The sequence below is a fragment of the Falco biarmicus genome, chromosome 11, assembly GCF_023638135.1.
Source record: "Falco biarmicus isolate bFalBia1 chromosome 11, bFalBia1.pri, whole genome shotgun sequence".
NCBI lineage: Eukaryota > Metazoa > Chordata > Aves > Falconiformes > Falconidae > Falco > Falco biarmicus.
Window position 1 is genome coordinate 5846526 of NC_079298.1, and position 21839 is coordinate 5868364.

The 21839-nt window shown below is 41.4% G+C and overlaps 1 protein-coding gene across 8 annotated transcripts in view; it reads left to right on the forward strand.

Moving 5' to 3' along the window:
* The window catches only part of DOCK7 (dedicator of cytokinesis 7), a 107041-nt gene that overhangs the window by 52800 nt on the left and 32402 nt on the right, over positions 1 to 21839 (forward strand). For 3 of the 8 annotated variants that reach the window (XM_056355658.1, XM_056355659.1, XM_056355660.1), the window contains exons 15-27: positions 8182 to 8299; positions 8890 to 8960; positions 9777 to 9915; positions 10115 to 10216; positions 10498 to 10584; positions 11326 to 11557; positions 12850 to 13014; positions 13951 to 14120; positions 17972 to 18064; positions 19302 to 19391; positions 20406 to 20501; positions 20604 to 20744; positions 20897 to 21010. In XM_056355658.1, the coding sequence (XP_056211633.1) occupies positions 8182 to 8299; positions 8890 to 8960; positions 9777 to 9915; positions 10115 to 10216; positions 10498 to 10584; positions 11326 to 11557; positions 12850 to 13014; positions 13951 to 14120; positions 17972 to 18064; positions 19302 to 19391; positions 20406 to 20501; positions 20604 to 20744; positions 20897 to 21010 (1618 nt within the window). Of the gene's footprint in view, positions 1 to 8181; positions 8300 to 8889; positions 8961 to 9776; positions 9916 to 10114; positions 10217 to 10497; positions 10585 to 11325; positions 11558 to 12849; positions 13015 to 13950; positions 14121 to 17971; positions 18065 to 19301; positions 19392 to 20405; positions 20502 to 20603; positions 20745 to 20896; positions 21011 to 21839 lie in introns of those variants that run through there. The other 5 variants (XM_056355661.1, XM_056355662.1, XM_056355663.1 and 2 more) reach the window with 3 other exon arrangements.

Here is a 21839-nt window from a genome sequence, read left to right on the forward strand (position 1 = left end):
TTGGGTCCAGAGATTGCCTGGATGTGATTCTACTATGTTAAGGTTTGTGCAGTAATTTACACCATATAAAACTTATTTTTTAAGAGCTACTTTCCAGAGGTGAGTGAGATAAATAATACCTCACTTACATTTTTCACCTTACCATTCTTCTTAGTGTTTAAGATTCACATTACATAAAGCGAGTCTACAAGTACTCTGAAATAAATGTTCTGTGCTGCAGTGGATCTCTGCATGGAAGCATGTATGTTTTTTGAGTAGTATTGCAGTATGAATGAAAGGCATTTTTCTTCCTGGAATCACTCACAGTAATCCAAGAAATCAAAATCAATCCATGCATAATATAGTCTGTACTTCAGAGAGTTTTCCAGTTTTCACTATGTTCTTGCATGTTTAGTAACTCTTCCCCTGTTTGATGTTGTTCATGTACATATACCTGTATGATATGAAGCATCAATAGAAAAATTATTTTAAAAATGAAGTTGTTATCTCATACGTTGAACTTCCTGTGTGATGAAGGGTTGATAATGTGCAGGTAACTTCCCCACCCATAACGAAATAACGTGAAAGTATTTTAGACCTCCAATGAATTGGTGAAGAATATTTTGTACCAGTATGATTTGGATCAGACTTACTGGAGTATCTGAACAAAGCACAGAAAAATGGCAGGACCATGTAGATCATCAGGCCTGGCACTGAGGAGAACGAGGATGCATTCAAAGAGAATTTGCTGGCAAAGAGGGGAAGCAAATGTGGGACTCGCCCTTAAATGCAAACAATAATCCCTGTTCTGTACCAAGAAGCAGCACTTCATTTTCACAACCCAAAGGTGCAGTTCTGTCCTGTAAAAAGCCAACCCAGTAATTTCTTGTCTTGCAAGGTGTCCCACTGCAGTAGACAGTCTTGAAGGTCCTCATCCTTGTACACTGCTGAGACCAAGTACTGAAAAGTGTCTCTTAAGGAACAAACCTGTGAAGGCAAAGGGCTAAGTAAAGTTTTCCTTTTTCTGCTCTACTTCAGATATTTATGAATTCACAGCCTCATAAAGGCTGTGGCTAATCAGGAATTGTCTTTCAAGCATAATTTTAAAGTACTTGAGCAAAGCAGCAAAATAATGATTTAAAAATCCCTGAGCGCTGAGGGTTTGGAGGATTCTGGCCTGAGGTCTCGGCTCTGGCAGCACCGTGCAGTCGGGGATCAGGAGGGCAAGGACAGCTCTGTGCCCTGGAGTGTAGGGCTGCCAAGGGTCAGAGCAGCCTTTGCTTCATCTGAATTGCAGCTTGCTGTTAGCTCTTTAGATGCTTTTGCCTTTCAGGACAGACTGAAGAGCTATGAAGAGTCTGAGGTATGTGCAGGCCCATGCAGATACCCAAGTGCTCACCTAGTTCTGTTCAATTCTTTGCAGCTTGTGTTTAATCAGGTCGGAAATGTGCAGGTGGAAGATGCAGGAAGAATGGCTCTCACCAACTAAACACCTGTCTGGTTCTCTGTTGACAACTTTTGTAAAGCCATAGTTAGCTGAGCCTGGCCACCTGAGGCTGGGCATTATCTGCTCACCATTGGCAGATGTAACATGTGATGGAGAAGTTATTTGCTTAAGTACTCATTTGAGCCTGGGAGGCTATAGGCAAATGAGGAGTTTGGTCATGGGCTGTTCATTATAGCTCATGTACATCCGTTCACTTGCTGATCATTTATTTTGTACTGAATATTTGGTGCATGGATGAAAACACGATGACCCCTTCATTTCTAAAGTAACACAAGTAACTCATTGCAGTCTGACTGGTTGAACGCATTCAGGATGTAAACAAGCAGCCAAGAGGTGAGCAAAGTGCTAAGACTTCATGCTGTGTCCCAGAGCTCATGCCACTGTCAGATCTCCAGGTGAGCAGTGGGAGCAAAGTTTAGTGCGGAGAAATGAGAGGGAATTAAGGCTGTGCATTTGTTTCTTCTCTGAAGCTTAGGCATACAGCAGTTGACAACCCAAAACTGCCAGTGACTGCACTGGAGCTTCTCATAGGTTGAAAGTTATACACAAACTTATATGTGTTATTCTGTGTTGGGAGTTGATATTCAGCTTTATTATGGTTAATGCTGTTTATTCAGTGGGTAAGTATTATATTGGTGTCGGCCATTGGGGAGCCTTCCTAAATCACGTGCTTCTCAGTGGTATTGCAGTGGGGCAGGGTAGGTGTGTCATCAGGCAGAGCAAAGTAAAAATATTCTAGCCATGCAGTTGGGAAGCTCAGTCTACACAGAGACACAGAACTGAGCAGGGACTTTTATTAAAATGAAACACAGTTTAATCATTCTGCTTCTGCCTTTTTATCGGCACTTTAACTCCATATGTGAAAGTCTGGTAAGTAGGGCTCGAAGGCTAATCACTATTAATTCTTAATTTTATTGTGATAATGACTGTTTATGATCAATTCCCTGATCTGTGTGGCATAGGGCTTTTTTCCAGAGATCTAGCTTTGACAAAGTTGGTTGCTTTCACAAGGGATGTCCATGAGGTTCTAGTCTGTGAGAAGCTGTTCAGTGGAAGGCTGCCATGCCCTATTGCCCTATTAAAATTGCATTTTTTTTAGATTAGTTTCTAAAGAACCTCATCAAATCAATATTTACTCAACACTACTAAAATTCTGTTAGAAAAAGTGTTAGAACAATTAGGGTTATTCATGGGACAGTGGTCGTCCTGGAGGTTTTGCATTAAGTCATCATTCCTGCAGAATTTTCTCATTTGGCAATATCAATGGAAATCTATGAAGAGCTGTTCAAATGAGGTAAAAAAAAAAAAAAAAAAAAAAAGCATGTGCAGGATCTGGGTGGCACTTATGGCTCTTATATTGTACATTTCTGGGAAGTTGTTAGGGTTCTTAACACTTTAACTGTGAAAGGTTTGTTTGATAGTTTTTGCTTTGAGTGATAGACCAAGATACGTAGTACTGATACTGCTAATAAACACTTCCCGTGTTTAAAAAAAGTAAGATAAGCATGTGTTTTTGAAGGATTTGTATTTTCTGTAGGAAACTCATTGGAGTTTTTAGACAAAGTTTAGGTACAGTTTTTAGCTGGCCCTTACACTGCTCTTAAATAGGGGAACAAAATCCAGCCTCTGGCATCTGACACAGGGACTTTGAGCTGCAAAACTTGAAGAACTGGTTGCAAAATTAAGAAAAAAACCCCCACAAACCAAACCAGAAAAAAAGGTATAGACTTTCTGCAGTCCACTTCAAAGTACTTTCATGGCTTTGGTTTTACAGGGTATCAAATGAATAATTTTCTGTTGTTTTAGCTATTTCTTAGAAGTCTTTCTGTTTTGTCTCAAATACTTTTGAATTCTTCCTAATCCCATCACCCCAGAAAATGTTTATTCTTGGCTTAGTCTTCAGAAAAATATAGGTTACTCAATAAATAGCAGTGCCCAAGCAACTGGAGGTCAGACGTTTTACTAGGTTTCTACAGCTTGAGAAGCTCCTGCGATAACTTTACTGCCTATTCCTGTGCTGCAGTTGTCGTGGCTCAGCCAGCACACGGTAACTCGGCAAGCTACAGGAGCTTGCTTGTGCTGGGACACTGCTCAGACAGGACACCCTTTAGAAAGGTTTGTTTTCCAAAGGGGAAAGCCAGTCAAAATGCTCTGATGTCAAATATTAAAAACCCACAAATAGCTGCCAAGCACATTTCCATATTAATGCCAATGAAGTCAGGCAGTGATAACCTCGCTACAAAATACCACCTTTAGATGTCACAACAGTCACAGAATCCATAAGTAAAGCAGGACACAGGAAAGCAGAGGGTAGAAAACCTTCTGATATGATTAAGCTGTAAGATTCAGGGGCTGTAGAAACCCTAAGTGGGAATCCAGCCTCTGAGAACTGTTAGCTTAGTCAAGGAAAGTTGTATATAACAAACATGGTCCTGAAGATCTTTTGTGCACCTGTATGACCCTGATTAAATGGGTTTTAAATGATTTTTATAGTAGAAATAAAGCAAAGAAAAAGGTCTCTGGGTTTTACTGAAAAGGGAAATTTTCATAGTAGTTAAGACATTCCCTTTAAGAGTTAGGATCAGCTCTTAATATTTTATTACCTTTATGAAGGATTTTGCAAAATGGCTGCAATCAGATTGTATAAATATTTAGAGAAGTGCCAGTGCCATTATTTCCATGGCTTGGGAAGCCGCCTTCCTTTAGTAATTCATTTTATGGAAGTGAAAGTACTTTTGAAGTCTGTTTGAGATAATGGTGTAAGCTTTGAATGCGTTTTGCTTAGCATTTTAATAAAAGATGCAGACACAAGTCCTTGGCTTTAAAGCTTCTGGATGAAACTTTTATCGATAGAAATCTGTGAGTAGTATCATCAAGAAGTAGCTGTTACCGGAAAGCGTAAGGACTGGCAGTCCTTTTGTTTCATCAGTGTATGCCTAGCATGGTTGTTGGCCTTGCAGTGCTATTTTCATGGACAATTCCTTCTCCTTCCTTTATCCCTTTATAAAGAATTGAACACTGTGATATGAGACCTCCCCACAATGTCTGGCCCACCAGAAGGTTGTTCTCTCCGCTTGCTTCCCACTGCTTGTATATAATACAGTGCTGGGGATGTCCTCTCCTGATTTCTGAAGACTACATTCAGTGCCACGCTACTTACCTTGCCTTTAAAAGCCCAGCAACTTTGATGCCTGTCATCTCACCTGTGCAGTGAGGCAGCTTCTACCATCGCTTTGCACAGAAGTTGTTTCACTTTTTTTTCAGAGGATGGTGGTTACGCCTCTGGTGCCCTACAAAGTCTACTGAGTCCTGGTATTTGTGCACACAAATAGTAAGATGAGAACTTGAGAGATAATGAATCAAAGGAGAGAGAGTAACAGAGGAGAAACCAAGAAGTCAGCCTGCCAGGGTGGCTGTTAGACAGGGGTATCGGTTCCTTCAAGAGATTTATCATGTTCCTATCAGTTTTTCAGCTGTCAGTCTCTTTCCATGGCTCTTGTAACTGCGCTTATGGTAGACAGGAGGATCCACAGCTTTTACCTATGCAGGGTAAGGTAAAATAGGATTTTTCATTTGGGGTCATGTTCTGATTTGGAAGCTGGGGGATTTTTTCCCCTCCTGTGTAAATTTTCCACAAAAGGAAGATGCCTGTAGTAGGAAGCCCTCTGGAGAGAAGCTGCCTGAACAGGAGCAAGCATCCATTGCTCCCCTGTCTTACAGTGGGATCTGTGCAAGGTGAGCTTCTTCCTGATGAAATGTGGGATAACTGTCCTCTGAGCCTTTCACGTGACAAGGGCTTGAGAGGCAGTGAGTGGGGGAGCACCCTGTGCGTTTCCTCCAGTGCTGCTTGTTATGAATGCAGGCAAAGCCCTGCCTGACACGTAACATCAGCTGTAGTGTCTGCTTGTAGGTCTCTAGCACCCTCTTCCTAGAGTGGCATCAAATTGGTGAAACATCCCCTTTGCTCCCAGCAGGCCAAGCCTTGGCAGAAGAGGCGGTAGGAGAACTGCAAGCTTGGTTTAGGCTCATCTCTGCTATTCAGCATAAATCAGTCCTAAGCATAAGACTGGTTTTAATATAGGGATCCTGTAGCCTGGCTTCACAAATACATTAAATCCTTCTCTTAAGCACTAATAATACTTAATAAAAGTTTTATGAGCAATGTACATTTTAGAGTAAATTTTCATATCCATTTTCATTTTAAAAAGAACATCAAGGAGCAAATGTATTCATGCCAGAACAAAGTAATTTAGTAGAGTAACAAAAACGGCACAAGCCCCCTCTGAAATAGTAAGAGAGCGTTGATTAGGCAAAGTGACCAATGGGGATGGGATTCAAAAACTTAATTCACCATGAAGGACTTGAAAGGGAAGAAATTCCCACATGCCAGCTAAGCATATTCCTGTGCCTGGAGGGGTGGAAAAGAGCCTGGCTTCATATGCTGCCCCGTGTAGCCTCCTGGAGCTGTACAGCTGGGCTGCTCTGTGCAGGTACAGACCTGGAGGAGGTACCCTTTCCTTCAGAGACTCTTAGGGAATTCTGTAGGACCAGGATTAGCCTGTTCCTCTATAGAAGGGAGTACCCTTGGGTACTGGGGGGCGAAGGGAGTGGCCATCGGAACCAAGTCCTCAGATGGGATTCATTTGACAAGATCCTGATGCCTGGTGCAATTGCAGGCAGCCTGGGGCAGCCCACCTTCCCAGCCGCTCCGCCAGGAGACTGACCCACTGCTAGCCCGGTGCGCATTGGGTACTCATGGCATCGAAAAAGGTGCCAGGTGCCTTCACTGAGCAACCGAATTACCGCCCCCCCTGACAATCAAAAAAAGTGTCTTTTTGTTTTCAATCTACTGGTGCCAGCACTCTGTAATGGCTGCTTTATTATGCTTAAAATGTTGCCCTGCTGTGCTCCTCGCTTCAGTTTTCTGTGCCCATCTGTTGTCTCTTGTCTCTTGTCTCTCTGGGACAAGGAACAGTTGGAAATTACTTACAAATTGTGTTCAGATTCACTGAATAGTTCCCCGAGGGGGACAGAGGGGAAGGGAACCTCTTTTTCCTCTTGCCTTACAAACCAGGGCTTGTTACAGAATTGTTGCTTCATTGTTGGAGCAAAATGCAGCATGCCAGTCTTTTATCCCTAGCAGGTGCCAAGCAGTGACATGGACCTCCCACTGAACCACTGGGCTGCCCAGCAGCCTGTGGTGAGCATCCCTCTCGGTTCCTCTTGTTGGAGCCATAGAAGCTGGGATGTCCAAGGGGGAATGATGCTGGTCTGGTGGGCAGGGCTATGTGGGAGATGGAAAGGGGATTTCCAGGCAGACTTTTAAAAGATGTGTAAGAACTCATACACTTTACTTGTTCGGGGGTAAAAGAAGGTGTATTTCCTTTGAATAATCGAGTCTGTTGAGTGCAATCATTCAAGGGCTTTTTTTTTGTCTCTAAAAGGACATGCAAAGGACTTTCTGCAGGTATAAATTACTTGCTGGTAGGGCAGGCGGGGGCTTGCAGCGGACGGTTTTGCTAACGATGTGTGAATCCAACTTGCATTTTGTTGGCAGGGGCTCAGCAGGGCTAAGAGGACGGAAAATATCGCAGAATTTCACATCTTGTCACTCTTGCGTTGAAAGTAATCGTAGACTGGGAGAAATGGAGCTGGAAGGGGCCTCCAAAATGTTACCCCCAACCCTGCAGTGAAGGTTGACGTTGCCTATAAACTGATCCAGACAGGTCTTGGCCTCACATGTCCTCAAAAGCTACCAGAAAATGGAGATTTCACACCCTTCCCAGGCAATTTGTTCTACTGCTTAACTAGCCTTACAGTCAGAACATTTTCACTCTTATCTAATCTAAATCTCCTGTGCTGCAATTTCAGCCCATTACATCCTGTCATATTCCCTGTGGATGTGATGATCACTTTATTACTTTGGTCTTTGCAGCAGTTCTTTAGCTACCTGGGAGTGTTGTCATTACCTGTGGCACCAGCCATTCCCTCAAAACTAAACAGTCCTGGTTCAGTCTGGCCATCCCCGCTGTTTTCCAAAGCTCCTGACTATTCTGGCTTCTTAGATGTGATTTTTCTAGTTGGTCCCCGTCCTTCCCAAAGTGTGGTATTCAGGCATGGAATTGGAGACACTGTTCCATCTGAGTCATTGCAAGGATTGCATAGCTGCTGAAGCTACAGATAGCTATTTAGTTTAATCCATTTTCAGAGGAGAGGTGTAACCTGAAGTCATCACGATGTAAGGAGATTTTTTTTAAAAAAAAAAGGAGGGGGAGGGGGAAAGGAAGGTCACAAAGGAGGGTGTTTAACAGGAACCAGCCACTCTGTGCTGAGCAAATGAACGCTTCTCAGTGCTGCTTTATTCATATGTTTTCTTTCCACGTTAACTTCTTAGATTGTAGAATCACTGGAAAATTTTTAGATGTATTTTTCATGTACCTATATAAACAGGAACTATTTAACAATATTATGCAGTTCAAAAAATTATGACTTTTGATGTCTAAAATAAGTGGTAATTATCAAATTGCTCATACAGGTGCGCACTTTTGTTGATGAAAAGACCACCTGGCTACTGGAAAATGTCAAACCCTTCACTTTGACTGTTTCCATAGATGTTGAAGTAATAGCATTGATAAAGGCGTGAACCCTCTCATTCTCACATAGAGATGCTCACCTGATGCCTTTGTCTCTTGCAGGAATCTTCTTTATGTTTATCCTCAGAGCCTTAACTTTGCTAACCGCCAAGGATCTGCCAGGAATATCACAGTAAAAGTGCAGTTCATGTATGGAGAGGACCCTAGCAATGCTATGCCGGTAAGGGAAGTACTTTGCACTCTATGGGAATGCTGCATGCCGATAAGGCAGAGTACGTGTTGCAGTCATAAAATCACTGTATTAAAGAAAACTTCACAGAAATAAATCTAAAAATTACAAGTCCAGAGGAATATAAAATTACAGTATTTCAGAACAAAGAGTATGTTTGTATACGGTTTGCAAAGTAACACTGCAGTAGCTAGTACTTTAACCTGAGATGTTTGCGGTGGACACCCTTGCATTTGGAATAGCATCTTTGCCTCTATGCCAGAAAAATTAAAGGTGGTAGTTATACTTTTGTTCAGGGCCAGAAGTGATCAACACCTGGTGAAGATCTGCGTAGGGGTGGTTACATTCATCAGTTCTTCAGCCATATATGTGTGCATGTGTAACTGGGATTATTAAAACTGTGAACTCTTCAGTGACTAAGTAAAACTGCATGTAAGTGAAGGGGCACATAACAAGCAGATGTAACTGTACACAGCTGCACAGACTTGTGAATGGAGCTGTAAACGACTCTCTGAGATTATGGAACAAATTCTTGGCACAGTTTTATAGGGGGATTTCTGTGGTTGTTTTCCTTTTTGCAGGTCATCTTTGGCAAATCTAGCTGTCCTGAATTTTCCAAAGAAGCCTACACAGCTGTAGTATATCACAACAGGTAAAACACATGACAACTTGTGAAAGGACACGGCTCCATATGGGTAGTGTGATCGCACCCAAAGGAAGTTTTACCAGTGTGAATAGTGGAGTAACTCACCAGTGACTCTGTCTCAGTGTTAATTATTTAACAATGACTCTCTGGACAGCAGTCACAACAACTGCAGTGTCAGTTGATACTGTTGTTGGAGTTTTGCGATGAGTAGGAGCCGGAGTCTTTGTTTGCTGTGGTACAAACCAACATTGTGTCAGGGGCTGTAATCCTCAGCACGTAGCCCAGCTCAGCAGATGCTGTAAGTACAAGCTTCAAGTTAGTAGTCATGAAGATTTACGTTATAAACTCATGTTAGAATGTGCTTCGTAATTTTGCTGGAGCCTTTTGGACTTTAGTTACTGATTGGCAGTAATTGGTCTTGAAAATAATTTCTTTTCAGCCAGAGTAAGGAGTGCTGAACCTGGCCTTAACGTGTTGATAATCTTTGTAGCTGTACCAGGGAGAAAATCCTGCCCTGCAGGCTGGGGGCTGGGGCAGTCTCCATCTTGAGACAACTTGAGTTTATTGCTCAAGGGGAGCAGCACGGTTCAGAGTGGCTGTGTGAGGAGGGGGCTGCTGCTTTCATTTTTTGTGGACTGTAAATGCATATGTGAAGTTTTTCCAGTCCTTGGTGATGAGAAAGTGAAGCTTTAATCCCTTAGAATAGTCCACATACTTACTTTCCTCCGGATACTCTAACTCAAAGGATTCGGTCTTGAGTGTGAGGTAGTAAACCACACTGTTTGTATTGATGACTCAGCTGAGTGTCTGGTCTCTGCACAGATCACCTGATTTTCATGAGGAAATCAAGATTAAGCTTCCAGCCACTTTAACCGATCACCACCACCTGCTTTTTACTTTCTACCACGTCAGTTGCCAACAAAAACAAAACACCCCCCTGGAGACTCCAGTCGGATACACTGTGAGTGCTTTCAGTCTTTGTGTTTTTCAGCACAGGATATATTCATAGGCCATTTCATAAACAACAATTTTTAGCATCATTGTTAACTCACATGCTATTGTAGAATTTCAGAATTTGACAATCAAGCCTGCAAGGTTCAAGAAAGCCTTAACAAGTGTATGTTTTTGTTTTTTCTTTTGTTAATTCCTTCTCCTTAAAGTGGATACCAATGCTTCAAAACGGACGGTTAAAGACTGGTCAGTTCTGCCTACCTGTTTCATTGGAAAAACCACCACAGGCTTATTCAGTGCTTTCTCCAGAGGTGAGTTGTCCTTCATGCTGAAAATCAGCAGAAGAATACTTCTGTTAAAAAGTGAGAGAATGTGTGTTTTTGTGTGTGTGTGCGTGCGCCTGCCTGTGTATCTTTAACTCTTAGGTTAGTTATTTCTTAAATACTGTTAAGTTTAGGTAGATATGTGTGTTTGTGTGGGGGCATGTGTGTATGATCTGACAATAAAAGGAAAAGAAATGGCAACTGTAATTAGAAGTGCCTAGAGCTCTGCCTTGTGGCATGTCCTCATTTGTCTTCCCATTAACCTGCAGGTTCCACTCCCTGGCATGAAGTGGGTGGATAACCACAAAGGGGTTTTCAATGTAGAAGTTGTTGCTGTATCATCCCTCCACACTCAGGTAAATGTTAAGAGCAGCCATTGTAATACAAAGAGTTTGATAGCCTTTTGACAGTTGAAAGACTGTCAAAGTTGATATTATGAAGACTATAATTACTTGTAGAAATTACAATCTTATTTTCAGTTCTGAGCCAGCAGACCTTTTATTCCATATTCTGCTGTAAGTATATTTGAGAAGTTCTGCTTAAAAATATGAGCAGTTTGGCCTTTATTCACAAGGGTTGAATGGCCAACAGTGTTTTCAGCCCTCAGGCTGTTGTGTTTAATAGAACAGATCTAACATACAGTCCAGGCGTATGATGTTTTCTTGTTTTACCTTTTCCCCCCTGCCTCCTGTTTCTTGATGTGTTTTTCATCTTTCTTTGATCTGAAAAGAAAGATGACAATGATTTTGACTAATCGTTTCAACTTTTATTAACTCCCCGTATTTTGATGTTTTCTGTGTATTTTATTTGTGCTATAGACAGTAACGTGATTTTAGTGCATTTTTGTCTGTTTTTCAAAGAATACTTGGTCTGTGGGTCCTCTAATTTTGCCCTGACAATTTCTGAACTGGTATCAGTTGAATTAGATGTACAGGCAGAACTCTCAAAGATGCTGAGTTTCTGCTAATTTGGTGATATTAAATAGGCAGACAGAAGAAGGAGGGAAAGAATCCATCCATGAGATACAAATCCTTAGAAAGTGGAGTTACTTTTGGAACTTTTTGCTGATTACTGGGGGGTTTTTTGCTTGCTTGTAGGACCCTTATCTTGACAAGTTCTTTGCACTTGTCCATGCTCTGGATGAGCACATGTTCCCTGTGCGAATAGGAGACATGAGAATTATGGAAAACAACTTGGAAAATGAACTGAAGAGCAGCATTTCAGCTCTAAATTCCTCTCAACTGGAGCCGGTAGTGCGATTTCTTCATCTCCTGCTTGACAAACTGATTCTTCTGGTAGTAAGACCTCCTGTCATTGCAGGCCAAATAGGTATTCTATTTAAGTTTTATGGAGAATTACATAGCTGAAACTTTGACACTTCCAATTTTATCACATTTATGTAGAAATCAAAAAGTCCATTTTTATGCTTTAATTTAGTGCTGCTAATATACCATGTGTCTTCCAAATAAAACATGCTGGCATCCGGATCAGTAGTGATACATACAGGGACAGTATTTAATACAAAGTTTTCCAAGAACGACTAGTAATTTGGTGTCCAAACTGGGACATCAGAAAGGAGCCTGACTTTGATAAGTTGGATGCTCAGCATTTTCCTAGCACTGCAGCCTTTTCAGGTGTCCCATACTGATATTCTGAAAGTAAGAATTTCAACCTTACTAGTCACCTTGGAAAATCTTGAAGTAGGTAAGATAAGAAGAGGCAGATGCTCTGTGTTCCTGTAGCTATTGTGGATCTCATACTGTCAGCATGAATAATCCCTCCCTTTGCTCCCTGTTACGCACGATGCTCTGGCAGTACAAAAAAAGTCTGAAGTGGGTGTCAGGATTAGATCCTTAGTATTTAAAATAGCAGTCGAGATGTTTTGGACATGGACATGGAATATTCGTATCTAAGACTGCTTTGGAAATAGCAATAACTTATTTTAGAAGGGTTATCTTTCTGGGGAAGAATTTTGCTTGAATTTTTATTTTATGTTTTCAAGCTCTTTCACTGTTTAGGTGCTCTGTATTGGCTTGGTTTGTCTGTATGGAGCACTGAGGACATGGGTGTCTAGTTTTTAAAAACCTAAGATTTACAGTCTCCAGCTGGTGTCTGCTTCATCCCTAATTTGTTTAGAATATCTACCTTGGTCCATGTGTAGATTTCTGTGCTCATTTTTAGAACAGACATTTTTCCAAAACACAATGGAATTGTTCTTTTTGATATCTTTTACATTTTGGCTAAGGCTTAAATGGAAGAAATCATGAACTGCGAAAAGTATGATAAATATCCAAAGGATATTATCCATCTATTAAGCAAGGATTTAATCTTGTTACCGTTGCAGTTGATACCCAAAGTTGGGCTGGTTCCAGAAATCAGACCTAAATTCATTAAATTTGTTATTAATAAAAGTGGAACCACATCACTGCAACACCTGTCTTCCTGTCAAGGTTTTTATTAGACCCAGTTCAAATACCAGGTTCAGTTTTTCATGAGAAATGCTTGCTATACTCTAACAAGCTTCACAATTTATCCTTTAGAAGGTGGACAGAGTGTGTGTTTAGGATTTGCTCATGGGTACTGCTGCAGTCTAAAACAAACTCCTCACTTATTACTTTCAGTTAACCTGGGCCAAGCATCTTTTGAAGCGATGGCATCAATCATAAACAGACTTCACAAGAACTTGGATGGAAACCAGGACCAGCATGGCAGAAACAGCCTTCTTGCCTCCTATATTTATTATGTTTTTCGCCTACCAAATACCTATCCCAACTCACCATCACCAGGTAGCTTTTTTTTTTTTTTTCATTTTATTTCAAGTCACAGTGTGTTAAAAGCAAGCAGAAATTGCTTGCTGGCAGGTTTTCTTGAGCTTCAACTGTGTGGCAGGTTCCTTGCCAAGCCCTGTTATTAACTTCTTCTATGATCCAGTGTAGCCATTTACAAGATGAGTTTAATAACAGTTAGCTATGTCAGAAATTTAACTGTTTGATGGTCTTAAATAACAGTGTCACCCCTGAAAGGCCATGAGGCTAAATTATGGAAAAATGCTAGGTTTTTTAGGGTTTTTTTTCTGTGGCAGGTTAGACAGATGTGGTACACTCTTGGCCTCTCACGTTTCCCAGTCTCCTTCGCTAGTACTTTTGGACTTTTATCCAGTTCCAGCAGAAGTTGAAACACTGGCAGAAGAGCATGAAGTACTTGAAAACACAATCTGGGTACAGGAGGGAAACAAATTAATTCCACTCCTGCTGAGAACAAGGGATATATCTGTGTGAGGGAAGAGGTGGTGTGAATGACAGCCACAGAAAACTAGGCTCTGGAAGGACTGTTGTGCACAGCACTTGCTTCTTGCATGGAGTGGAAAACCTCTGAGAGGTGTTGAGAAGGTTTTGTACTTAAAACTGTGCCCAGTCCTTTGGTGGTTTTCAAGTGTGGAGTCTGGAAAATACCCCTTTAACTAAAGACATACCTTACACTGGCTGCCTAAATCCACAGGGAGCTTCCTGCTTCCCACAGATCAGTGGATAAAACAGGTTTTTAATCCCACCTCTTTCTCCCTGCTGCTTGCCTTGGAGAACCAGGCAGGGGAAGGCATAGGGAAGATTTCCTTATGGGCCAGACCTACCGGTTATCCAAAGGGTTTGCTGCATCGGGCTGGTGTAAAGCAGCATGGGATCAAGGCTCTGACTGCTGATCTAACAGGATGTACATCCCTGTAGGTCCTGGTGGCTTAGGGGGATCGGTGCATTATGCCACCATGGCTCGATCTGCTGTCCGACCGGCAAGCCTTAACTTGAACCGCTCACGGAGCCTCAGTAACAGCAACCCAGATATATCTGGGACCCCCACCTCACCGGACGATGAAGTTCGCTCAATCATTGGCAGTAAGGTATGCATACACTGCTGAGGGTCTTCCAGGAACTTCAGCATCTTTTATTTAATCTTTAAATAACAGGGAAGTTTTTGTTATTTTTTTCCCTATGAAAAGATGTCCCTACTAATGGCCCCTTCTCAGACTTTTTTTTCCAGCAGTTGCTGGTAACACTGCTGAAACTCTGCTCCTTGAAAATAGTTGCTGCTCTCTCTGACTCGTTGGAGACCATTCTGTCAGTGTTACTTTCACAAATGTGGTGGCTAGGGGCAAGAGTCCTTCTGGACTTGTCTCCCCAAGACCAGTAGGACAAGAACGGTTTTACTACCTCACTTTTCACATGGCCAGCAGCCATATCCTCTGGTTATGTCTCCCCAAACCTTGCATCACCTCCCTTGCCACCCTGCGATCCTACTCTCACCTCCCAAACCAAAACTCTCTCTTCTCCTCTGCATTCAGCACTAACGGCTGCTCAGATGCTTTCTCTAATATTTATGTCCAGAGCAGGTATCTTGCACACAGCAGGAGCATTCCTATTCCCTGCATGGGCCAGAGAGGATTTTGGATGGTTAGCGAGTCAGCTGTAGTCCAGCCAGCTGAGCTGCAGTGTGAATTTATGGTGTGCTAACTCTGCACCCACACTGACTCCCCACACCTAAAAGTGACTTTCCAGTGTGGGCACATCAGTGCAAAGCATCTGACGTGGTCTTACTTGGGCTCTTAAGGGCTCAGTATATGCACCTACTGCAGAAGGGCCTGTCCCTCACTAATGATTTCCAAGTACGTAGGACTGCTACGGTCCCAATTTGAGTACTTCAGTTTTGCGCCTAAAATAGTGGGATGAGCCAGGGCACACCTGCTGTGTTGGTAATTCCCTTCCCCAAGAGGGGTGCTTTAGCTTGTTTGGGGTTCTCTTTTTTAATCTTCGAACTGTGATAACTTGCACAAAGATGAGACGCTTTCCCACCTGTGACCCTTCGCTCTTCCAGCACAGATGAACTCCTGAGCCCTTTCAGAGAGCTGTTACGTTCGATCCTTTGGAAGATCAGTGAGCAGGTTTGTTAATAAAGTCATCAACCTGACTAAGCAGGCTTGACACTGGTTGGTCCTGGGTTTTCTATACAGCAAGAAAAACATCATTTCAGAAAGAGGTTACCAATTTGAAATGAATAACAACATAACTTGCTGACCAAGTAAGATGCTGAAGAAATGTGGGAAGGCAAATTGTTATTTCTTACATCAAATTTTGGACTTAGAAGTCTTAAAATATTTTAAAGACCACTTCACTGTCTTGCTAATTAAACAACCCTGACCTTTTGTGAAATGCCATAGGCACTAATGTGCATATGGAATTTACACAGGCTATCAGAAGTTTAACACGTGCTGGCTTAGTGAATAATGTCACAATACAAAATGAAGAGAGATTTTCTTCTAGAAGTGTTCTCCAGGCTTTAAAGAAAAACCTATTCTGTGAACAATTGTTGAGGGAAAATTTTCCTTTAGGGTAGTCTGAGCATCAGAAATTAAGCTCAGTCTGACTATGCAGACTTGTGGTTGAATATCATTATTTCTGCTTGTTAATAAGACACAAAAATAAGACACTTCTTGAAATGCTGAAATGAGTAAAAGGGTTCAAAACCTCCTATTCTGTTTCTCCTAGTTAATGGTTTAAGCACATATACCCAAATAAGGAACCTGCACTTCAAATTAGAATCTATTGTGGGAGGCTTTCTGCTTTAAAAAAACCAAATAGTGTTTTGTTGTTTGATAGAATTGAGACGAGTCCTGTATTTTTTTTTTTTATTGTACTGAAAGATATTTATAGGTTTGGTAAATATGCTTTAAGTCTCCTATTTATCAGCTTCTTACTTAATTTTGAAAGTTCAAATAGTCATCCCCTTTGCAGGGTTTGGAAGGTTTCTCTGTATTTTCCTAACAGAGGAAGTTTTAGGTCTGCCACTTAATTAGCCTTCATTTGTGAATTGAAGCCGTGTAAATTTTATGCCCTACTAAAGCAAATTTATTAAGTGTCTAAAAAGACCTATAGTGAGATTTTACACTTTATGTGTTGTGAACTGTTTGAGATGTGCTGGGAAAACCCAGAAAAGATCGTAGAGTTTCATTGCTCTGACAGTGGATTTTTGCCAATATGTGTCATGTTCCTGCACAGATCCAGCTGCAGGTTCAACCCCAGAGGTAGAACAGGATCTAATAGCAGTTTTGTGAACTTTTGAGTGACTCTACCAAGCAAGAAGAAACTCTTGTACTCTTATTTTCCAAAGAGGGAAGAATATTTCCCTTTTCAGACTTATACAAAATTACTTCTACTTCTGCAAACATGGTATATGTTTGACTTTATCTCCAGAACCAGAGTGACATGATTAGGAAGGCTGTGAGCAGAAATGTGAGTGTGATAAAGGCATTTTCAAAATTAGATCTGATTTTACAAAACATGAGCTTAGTTCAGCATTCTGCAAAGTCCTTTCGACTTTAATTCACTGTGAGCAAAATAAAGCATGTTTATGGGTCTGAGCAGGGCAGAGCACTTTGATTTATTTCTTCCAAGAAGTAATTGAGATTAAAATGCTCTCCTTATGTGTGTTCAGTATTTTTTTTTATTGGACATCTTAAGCAAAATTACAGCATTGCTGTACTCTGCATAGAGGATAGCTTCATGGATTAATGGTTTGAATCCCAGGTTACAGCTCTCACTCTGGGTTCAACCTTGAGGTGGCTTTTTCATTGCTGAGAGAATAGATTGTTAGGCTTGGTGGACGTCGCAGCTGATGATAATCGCTGTGATGAGATGGGCTGCACTTTTGCTTTCATGTATTGGGAAAAAGCCCCAAGCTGGCACAGAAACTAGGATTGAAGGCTCTCACTCAGGTAAGGGTCAAAACCAATGTGTGGAACTTATACGGAACTGCTATTCCATTGTGGCATTGCCAAACTGTCTCTGTTAGAGCTGGTTCCTGGGACCCAGGAAAATCTGTTGCATCCCACTGGGTGTTCCTGACTTGGGAACAGCCTGGGTGATGACACAAGTTTAAACTTTTCCCGTTCTTCTTTCTAAGTGTCTTGAGAGGAGAAGGGAGTGGAGAGAGAGGAGGGATTCACAGTATTTTTGCCCATATGATCCATTGCAGGAGTAGAATTTGGAGTACAAACTAGACTGAGCTTTTACAAAGCAGGATGATTTTTCAGATATTTTGCTTTGCCAAGCAGGTTGGTTCCAGAAAAGGTATGTGCTGCGCTGCCCAGAGGAAATACCCAAGTGTCTGTGTGAGATCCTGTTCACAGGGTTACTCTGCCAGTGGTGCTGCATTTTTATTCCATGAGTAGGAAACCTTGTGAGAGCTGACAGTCAGTCTCTTTGAAGTGCCTCAGTGTTTCTGTAAGGCTTATAGAGCTTCTGCGCTGTGGGCTAACAAGCAGTCTACCCTGACAGTGGCAGAAACCTCAGAGAGCATCCTTTATGGTTTTCACATCTGTGCACCAATTTTCCTCTGCCACACCCTGAGTCTAGGCTGGCTCCATCTACTGAAGTGAATGGGTTTAAACTGATGAAAGAGTGGGATTTTTCAGGAGGATAGTTTTTGAATGTTAACCATTACAGATAAGACAGGTTGGACCAGAGCTGTTGACAGGATTAATGTGATGTATGTATGTGATGAGATATGAAATAATCCTCTGGACTAAAATGTCTCAACAGACACCTGAGAATTCAGGCTGCTGTAACAGTGCTATTTGATGATGTGTTTGCGGTGTACCCAGTTTGATTGCTTTTAAGGACTAAACTTTGACTACTGTATGGCATGCAACATGTAATATTTCTTTCCTTTCCCAACTGCTTTCTATTACATGCCCAGGGTTTAGACCGCTCCAATTCCTGGGTAAACACTGGTGGTCCAAAAGCAGCCCCATGGGGATCCAACCCCAGCCCAAGTGCAGAGTCAACACAGGTGGTGTCTTCAGTAGAGGTTTTTCTGGCTTTGTTTTCCCTGATGTTTTCCTGTAGAATATCTTCCTTTCAGTGCATACTCCAATTTTGGTGGTTTGGTGTTTTTTTAATTATGTATTTATTCCTTGAAAATTATGTGACTTTTACTTTATAAATTAGCATCTCCTCCACCACCGCCTCACCACACTGCATGAAAAACCGCAAATGCGTGAACGTGCCCCCTTCTTTCATTTCAGTGGTTGCTGGTCTGTGAAATGTAAATGCTGTGACTGCTTTTCTTTTTGTTTTCTTTTCTCTGTCTGTCTGTCTGTCTCTCTCTCTCTGTCTTCCTCTCTCTCTAGTTTCAACTTCAGGTGGAACACATTTCTAAGTGGGAACATTAATCACAGCTTCATAGTTTTGTCCATGTTTGCCATTTCTTTTGATGTTGTGAACCATTTTACCATTTTCATCAAGCATTTATTATTCATCATCAAGTAATCCTTCATGACTATTTGAGTGGAATATTGTTAAACCAAAATTGATTACCACATGTAAAATTCTCTCTTAAAACATGTAAATTTGAGTGCTGGAACCAGTGACTTGCTAGGGCCAATTGTATCTGTTCTGTGTTGCAAAGTATGAAAACTTTATAGCAGCTTCAGTCAGAAAGAGTTAATTTATTTAGCCCCTGTTGCCTGCTGCTTTCCACTGCATGGTTGCCCTGAACGTACCTCTCAACTGCACCTCCTTGCAAGTTTATTAGTCTTCCAGAATTATTCAGTCGGAGTTCACTTGCACTCATGGCAAATTATTTTCAGCAGAAACAGAACTTCAGTAATTTTCTCATTACCTGTGCCAGTAGCAGCATCGCTGTGGGGTACATCCCCACGTGCTTGGTCTCTGGTAGATTGAGAGGTACGGACTGAAATTTCAAGTATTACCTCCTTGACATATGCATGTTGATAAAATACAATGATGAAAAAGTTTCATGCTTTGCAGCATTAAGTGTCTTTGTGCATAAGAACATGCAGTTATTTAAATAGCCTGTATGTCTTAAACCAATAAAAAGTACTGTCATTTTGTTAAAACCAAATCTATAATGAGTAAGAGTTTGAGAATGCATAAAAAGTTGTAAAGACAGTAAAAGCCTACCGTCGGAACAGTATTTTTGTAAACGTACATTGTCCTTGAGCTGCAAAACCCATCCACAGCAAACTTTAATGTCCTGTCATCATTCATTCATCTCCACTCCGTAGGCTACGGATCGAAGTTGTAATCGTATGTCTTCGCACACTGAGACGTCAAGTTTCTTACAAACATTAACAGGACGATTACCAACTAAAAAGGTAGATTTCAGTGAAGACAATTGATATTGTGGGGCAGGGAGGTCAAGTCATTCTGAAAACATGATGCAATCTATTCTTTTATTTACAGCCTGATTTTTTCTGAGGTCATTAGGAACTGCTGTTGCTTAGCACCTCTGAATATCCAGGCTGTAGTGAATATGAAGTATCCTGACAGAGTTGAATTGGGAAGAATAAAATAAGCAGGAGTAGCTCGTCTGATTTAATGTCCATAGTGTTTGGAGCCAGTTTATTACTGGCTCTTTAAAAATATGAATAGTGCTGTCTAGACATGTAAATGATACATTCTTGTGTGCAAAATTATAATGTGTTAGATGGCTAGCATTACAGCTGTGTGCTGAACTCTGTTACATAGGTGTTAATCCAAAGTGACTCTAGAAAGTTAATGGGAGTTACAAGTGCACTCCCTTGGAGGAGGCGAGATGCTCCTAAACAATGTCAGAAAGGCAAAATGCCCGACTTTTTGTGTAATGAAAATGGGATCACTGACAATGTGCAGTCTGTGGGTTGGTCCTCCCGAGAAAAGGAATCAAAGAGTGTTTCTTAGCCCCATGTTTCCTCCTTACTGTTTTAAGTCCTTTCTCACAGTAAATATACATCTTTGTACAAATCGCTTTATATGTCCACTTTTTACTCCCTTTTCCTGCAAAAATCAGACCAGACAGAAAGGTAGACTTTTAAACTAAACTAATTTGAGCACCAAACTTTTTTTTTTTTTTGGGAGGGTGGGTGGAAAATTCTTTTGACACTTGAAATTCAATTTTGGAGCAAGATGCTATGAAACGTTTCTCATATCACATATCATAACATAATCCTTCATTGTTAGTTGGGGATTTCTTTAAGGGATGCCACCACTGCTGTCATGTTTCCAGTTATTTATTTTGCTTAACCTCATTGTTTGCCATACTTTCCATGGACCGTGCTACCATTTCTCATGCGGACTGTTTTGCGAGCTGATCTTGAGGCTTGGGCTAACTCTAGTTTGAATCTGTGTAGCTTTTCCATGAAGAGCTGGCCTTACAGTGGGTCGTGTGCAGCGGGAGTGTGCGGGAGGCAGCCCTGCAGCAGGCCTGGTTCTTCTTCGAGCTGATGGTGAGCAAACTGGAAACACCTTGCTTATTGTCTTACAGTTTGTAGTTTAAAACATGAACAGCAACAACTGCAACTGACTTTGTTGTAATTTATATCCTATAGGTGAAGAGCATGGTACATCATTTGTATTTTGCTGACAAACTGGATGCGCCAAGAAAGAATCGTTTTCCTGAGCGTTTCATGGATGATGTAACTGCTTTGGTCAGCACAATTGCTGGTGATATAGTCTCTCGGTTTCAGAAGGTAATGGCAAACAATTAAACTGAACCCCAGTCAGAGCTCAGGCATCAGACCTCCTGCATGTTGTTTGCGGGTGCCTAGACCAGGAATTGCTTGAACACATACAGTGTGCTGCTCTTCATTTTCTTTCCCATTTTTCTTTTCCTTCTTTCTAGGATACAGAAATGGTCGAAAGGCTCAACACCAGTCTTGCGTTTTTCCTCAATGACCTGTTGTCTATCATGGACAGAGGATTTGTTTTTGCTCTTATTAAGACCTGCTACAAACAGGTGAATGCAGATAAATATTATGACTTAACTGTGAACTGTAGCTTAGCCTATTAGTCTAACTTTCTTTGGACAGACAATAAAGTATGGGCACACAATTCTGGGATTCAGGTCTTTTTAGGGCAAGCAAGGCATTCTCGGTAGTGATTTAGAGTTTACGCCTCTCTGATTACACTCTCAAATGTGCATTAGGAGTAACTCCCTTGAGTGAACGGACATGCAGCGGGAAGAAAGAATTATTCCCTCTGTTCACCATGTTCAGAGTAATTGAATCCAAAATTAGTAGGAGGTTTTGTGAGGGAGCACCATGGTTTGTCAGCGGGTCTCTCAAGGACACGTTGACCCTGTATGATCATATTGATCACCACGCTCCCTTTCCATCCTTCTGAGGATGCAGGGTCTCCTCCCCCATGAGGAGGGTTCCTACGTTAGGCATTGGGAAGCTTTTTTGCTTTATGTGTGGGAGGGAAATCACCTCGAACCACAAAGTTTTCATTTGACTAAAAACGTCTGTGCTGATACGGTCTACAAAGGAGATGACAAGGTATCAAGAGCTTAAGCTTGGACTCATTTTTGCCCCACAGTCTTTAAAACATTTTGTGTAAGGTGCAAGAACAGCAACATTTGAGCTTTGTTGCTTACTGTATTTTAGCCAGCCTGCATCTTTGACCTGTTAATGCATGACACTGTGTGGTCCTGCTTCTCACAACTCCCTACAGAAATCAATAGGATGGGGATATCATATGTGAAGTACATAGTTCTTAATTTGCTTATATAAATATGGCTGTTATATACACCTTGTATTAATAGACATGCCGTTGGCTGGGCTGTG